We start from the raw sequence: 5,893 nt of genomic DNA, 5'->3' as shown, positions 1-5,893 counted from the left end.
GTGAGACTCTGACTCTTAAAAAAAAAAAAAAGTAAATGTTCATTCATTGTCCTCTTTTGTTTGTTTGTGTGTTTGTTTTTGAGACAAAGTCTCAAGCTATTGCCCTTGGGTAGAGTGCTGTGTTATCACAGCTCACAGCAACCTCCAGCTCTTGGGCTTACGTGATTCTCTTGCCTCAGCCTCCCAAGTAGCTAGGACCACAGGTGACTGCCACAACACCCAGCTATTTTTTGGTTGCAGTTCTTATTATTGTTTGGCAGGCCCGGGCTGGATTTGAACCTGGTGTATGTGGTGCCTTAGCCACTTGAGCCACAGGCACTGAGCCCATTCATTGTCCTCTTATTGCAACTTTGCTGTATGTTTGAACATTTTCCTAAAGGAAAAGTTGGAGATGAGGAGATAAATACAAAGTCTCTAGAATTATTTTTCTTAGTGACAGGATCTCACTATATTGCCCAGGCTGGTCTCAAACTCCTGATCTCAAACAATCCTTTCTCCTTGGTCTCCCAAGTCACTGAGATTACATGTTCAAGCCACCTTGAGCCCAGCAAAAGTCTCAAGGATTTAACATAAATCCATTCCTGCTTGCAATTAGATGGGCTATATGTTTCAATTGTCTTGGGACAGTTCAGTGTATTTCTGCTGTCCAGTAGTAATTGTTATATAATAGTGCCCCTTCCCCTTCAAAAGCTGTTCTAGTTTGGATGCTACATTATATGGCTATGTTTAGCTACAAGAGTGTGAGGTGGTGATTGAAATGACCATGTTCATCCTGGCTGTGCTGTGACTACGAGACTTTAGGCAGTTGAATCTTCCTTAAAGCACAGAGTGCTTATCAAACATTCATAGCAACCAAACTCTTTATCAATGAAAACTCGCTGCAAACTCCCCCAATACATGTATGAGAAATAATTTGGAGTAGGAGGAGTAGGATTTTATTGGTAAAAATTTCTTTCTAATGTTCAAATTAGGATTTACATTCCAAGCAATTGATTTTCACCGAGGCTGTTAGATGGATACAGAAATTTTAAACCAGAAATTGTAGATGAAATCTTCCCAGCATCCACTTTATTTCTGCTTTGGGTAAACCTCTGATTCACTGCGAAGTGGTGGCAAAAAGTAGCTTTTTTTAGAGACAGGGTCTTGCTATGTCACTGAGGCTAGAGTACAGTGTCACCATCATAGCTCAATTGTGGAGTTTTTTGTTTTGTTTTGTTTTGTTTTTTTGAGACAGAGTTGCACTATGTCACTCTCAGTAGAGTGCCTTAGTGTCACAGCTCACAGCAACCTCTAACTCTTGGGCTCAAGCGATTCTCTTGCCTCAGCCTCCCAAGTAGTTGGGACTACAGGTGCCCACCACAATGCCCGGCTATTTTTCGTTGCAGTTGTCATTGTTGTTTATCTGGCCCAGGCTGGGTTCGAATCCATCAGTCTCCATGTATGTGGCTGGCACCGTAACCACTGTGCTATGGGCGCCGAGCCCATCATAGCTCAATTGTAACTCGAACTTCTGGGCTCAAACTATCCTCCTACCTCAGCCTCCCAAATAACTGGGATTGAAGGCATGTGCCACCACACCTGGCTAATTTTAACTTTTTATAATGATGAAAGGATCTCTCCATGTTGTCCAGGCTGGTCTTGAACTCCTGGCCTCAAGCAATTCTTCCCCATCAGCCTCCCAGAGTATTGGGATTATAGGAGTGAGCCACTGTGCCCAGCCAAGTAGGTATTTTTTCCAAGGGCTCTCCTCACAATCCAAGTGGACTTTTTTTTTAGAGACAGAGTCTCATTCTGTCATCCTTGGTAGAGTGCCATTGTGTCACATCTCACAGCAACCTCCAGCTCTTAGGCTTAGGCAGTTCTCTTGTCTCAGCCTCCCAAGCAGCTGGGACCACAGGCACCTGCCACAACGCCTGGTTGTATTTTGGTTGCAGTTTGGTCAGGGCTGGGTTGGAACCTGCCACCCTCGGTATATGGGGCTGGCCCACTCACTGAGCCACAGGCGCTGCCCCCAAGTGGACTTTTAAATGGAGATAGCAGGAGAATCCTAAATTAGTCATCTCCCACACCATAAAACCTGCTTCCCAATATATCTGAGCGTGCACTTTAAAATTTAGGCTTGGCGCCTGTGGCTCAAGTGGCTAAGGCGCCAGCCACATACACCTAAGGTGGCGGGTTTGAATCTAGCCCGGGCCCACCAAACAACAATGACGGCTGCAACCAAAAAATAGCCAGGCATTGTGGCGGGCGCCTGTGGTCCCAGCTACTTGGGAGGCTGAGGCAGGAGACTCGCTTGAGCCCAGGAGTTGGAGGTTGCTATAAGCTATGATGCCATAGCACTCTACCCAGGGGGATAGCTTGAGGCTCTGTCTCAAAAAAAAAAAAAAAAAGAAACTCCTCCAGTTTAAAGCTTTCATGGAATTTAACGTTCACATTTGCAGTATTGCCAAAGCCTGCCTTGGAACCCCAGTTTGGTAGACAGATGAATGAGCTAGTCAGTAAAGCCTTTGTTTCTAAGGGTGTTTTTCTGAAACTCTATCTGAAATTCAATGAAGAGGAGAAGGAATAGCACCTTGAAGGTTTGGACTCTCCTGTCATTAGAGCAAAAGACCCAGAAGCAAGCGGAGATTTTTTAGAAAGCTGTGGGGCAAAGAAGAAAGATCCATTGAAAAGGATTGAAAACAGTTTGACTGTTGAACTTGCACAAGGCAGATGGTGCAAAAGCCAACCAGAGATAGGTCAGCAGCTCTGTCTACTTCCAAGAGCCTCCAGAGATTAAAAAAAAGTATCTAGGCTCAGTGCCTGTAGCTCAAGCAGCCAAGGAGCCAGCCACATACACCAGAGCTGGCAGGTTCGAATCCAGCCCAGGCCTGCCAAACAACAATGACAACTACAACCAAAAAATAGCTGGGCGTTGTGGCGGACACTTGTAGTCCCAGCTACTTAGGAGGCTGAGGCAAGAGAATTGCTTAAGCCCAAGAGCTGGAGGTTGCTGTGAGCTGTGACCAGCGGCACTCTACCCAGGGCGACAGCTTGAGGCTCTGTTTCAAAAAAAAGTACCTTAGGTTAGGCACTGTGGCGCATGCCTGTAATCCTAGTGCTTTGGGCAGCTGAGAGGGGTGGATTTCTTGAGCTCAGGAGTTTGAGTCCAGCCTGAGCAAGAGTGAGAACTCTCTCTACTAAAAACCGAAAAACTAGCTGGGTGTTGTGGTAGGCACCGATAGTCTCAGCTACCTGGGAGGCTGAGTCAAGAGGATTGATTGCTCAAACCCAAGAGTTTGAGGTTGCTGTGAGCTATAATATCACAGCACTCTACCCAGGGCAACAGAGTGAGACTCTGACTCAATAAAAGGTATCTTTATCCTGAAAGTGTGGAAGTCAGGAAAGAGGAATGGAATGACTGTAATACGTTTATCATTTTAATGCCATCTTGAATCTGAAGTCACCTTCTGAACCAAAGACTCACAGGCCAAACCATGCCAGATATAAATTTGAACCAATTGCCTTTAAAAAATGAGAATATTTTTACATCAATGTCTGGATTTCTGGCTTTGCTGATTACAACAGGAAGATCAGGCAACAGTGGCCTTGCTTTGCCATGGTGATTCTGGGCTACTGTCAGGGCGTCTGTGCCCATGCTAAATACAACCTGTGCCTTCCATGTGCCCAGAGTCTCCACCCCTTCCTGCTGCTCACCTGAATGGAAATCATCTAGATTACTTACTAGCCTCTGAGAGTATCTGAGTATGCCACCTGTGGAATAGATAGCTGTGCTTCTGAGACTAAGTTTGGAATTAGGAATTTCAGTGAGGACTGAGGCAGAAGGCTGCTAGCTCTTGGAGCTCTTACAACTTGGGCTTGTGACCTGGAGCCAATCACAGCTACTTTTGTAAGGCTCAGTTTCCTTATCTGTAAAATGGACACAGAAACCCCTGCCCTCCCTAATGTTTGTGTTGATGATCACATGACAGCAGCAGTTACTCCATAGACTGATTCACATCGGTGGTTTGGTCTGTCTCACACTCATTCATAACCCCCTTTACCTGGTACCAGCTCCCTAGTTTGCCTCCTAAGAATACTCTCTTCCATTCTCAGTTCACATGGTTGAGTGGTGTCAGCACCAACCTCAACCCTGGTAGTGGACTTTGGGTCCATTCAGCCAATCAGGGCACTGCATTCTCCCGGAGCAATTGGTTCAGCATATGAGCCAATTGGGGCCAATAGAGTGAGGCCAGAACTTTGGTTCAAACTGCTGGGCAAGGGAAGCCCTCTTTTCTATTGAACTTGGAGACAACAACATACTGGCCACCCTGTTGTTAGCCTGGGGCTGGAAGTTCTGAGAATGCAGTCAATAAGGAGGAAAGAAGAATGGAAAGATGGGAAGACATGATGTCTGGGTCACATAATCTGAGGCCTTAGGTCCAAGTATACACCAGCAGATACATTCCTTTGCATCACCCAGATTAAGTGAGACTAACTCATTGGAGCCCCATGCCCCCCAGGGGGTTTCTACACTATCAGGCAGACTTGTGAGCGCTTATTTAATTTGGGTTCATTTCCCTGGGTACTTTCTGATCCCAAGTCCTGGGATGCTCCTGCAGCTGCAGCCAGCTCTTCTCTCTGCCTGGATTTGACTATCCACACTGCCTTCTTGAAGTTTTTGAGAGGGTCTTGCTGTGAGGTTCTTGATGAAGGGCACTGGAAACGCTCTCGGATGAGATAACCATTTCTGGTGGGGGCAATGAAGCCATTGGAGGTCGGGATGATTCTGTTTACCACAGCATGGACAAACTGCATGGCCAGCAGGGTCCCTGTGGGGGTGAAGAGCAGGGAACAAATGAGAAAATGGGGTGCAGGGGTCCAATCTTACACATTCTTGAGTTGGCTTCATGGGGTCAAATTTTTGCTATGCCCCTGACTAGTTGACACATGACATTTAACCTATTAGAGTCCCTTTTGCTTTATCTTCAAAATGAGAATGATAATAGAACCTACCTGCCCAGGGGAATTTTGTTGATTTAAAGACATGAAGCTGGCTGGGCGCGGTGGCTCATGCCTGTAGTCCTAGCACTCTGGAAGACCAAAGCCAGTGGATCTCCTGAGCTCAGGAGTTCGAGACCAGCCTGAGCAAGAGTGAGACCCCCATCTCTACTAAAAATAGAAAACTAGCTGGTCATTGAGGCATGTGCCTATAGTTCCAGCTACTGGGGAGGATGAGGCAAGAGAATTGCTTGAGCCCAAAGAGTTTGAGGTTGCTGTGATGATGCTACAACATTCTTTCCAGGGTGACAGAGTGAGATTCTTGTCTCAAAATTTTAAAAAAAGAAAAGAAAAGAAAAAAGAGTCAGGCTTATAGGGTGCTAAGTATAGTTTTTGACCCAGAATGAACTCAGTAAATGTTACTGTTAGAGGCAAAAGATAGAGATTATGAAACTACCAGAATGTGCTTTTAAGGCCACAGTCCTCAGACTACAGCTTCGGAGTCATCTATGGCTTTTTACCAAGTATCTTTACTACAGCATCCTAGACTGCAGTGTATATAACCACAGTGTATTTGATTAATGTAATAGATTATAATGTATTAAACTCTCCCTAATGTTCATTTAGCTGCTTACTTGCTTTATGACCTTGAGCAAGTCCCTTACCCTCTCCAAACATCTGCTTCTTCCTTTGTTAAAAGAAGATAGCAATGATACTTATCCCCTAACAGAGTCATCAGGGTTCAGACAGGACATCATGACAGTCTTCTCTACAGGTGACAGTGTAAGAAAATGACAAAGGTGAGCACTGGAATTCGGAAGGCCAATTTCAAACCTTGGCCTATCAGTTAATCACTGTGTGACCTTGAGCAAGTCACCCAGACTCTCAGACCTGAAGGTTTTACTCTGTAAAA

At 45.4% G+C, this 5,893-nt stretch overlaps 1 protein-coding gene across 1 annotated transcript in view; it reads right to left on the bottom strand.

The window, feature by feature from the left end:
* Positions 1–4,509: 4,509 nt before the first annotated feature.
* NWD1 (NACHT and WD repeat domain containing 1) overlaps positions 4,510–5,893 on the bottom strand; it is a 77,526-nt gene continuing 76,142 nt past the window's right edge. The window contains 1 exon segment of the mRNA XM_003796628.3: positions 4,510–4,811. Within this exon segment, the coding sequence (XP_003796676.3) occupies positions 4,510–4,811 (302 nt within the window).

This window comes from Otolemur garnettii, unplaced genomic scaffold (assembly GCF_000181295.1).
Source record: "Otolemur garnettii isolate 467f Iridium unplaced genomic scaffold, OtoGar3 scaffold00105, whole genome shotgun sequence".
NCBI lineage: Eukaryota > Metazoa > Chordata > Mammalia > Primates > Galagidae > Otolemur > Otolemur garnettii.
The sequence above is the reverse complement of the archived record's forward strand: the minus strand, read 5'-3'. Positions and strand labels throughout refer to the sequence as shown.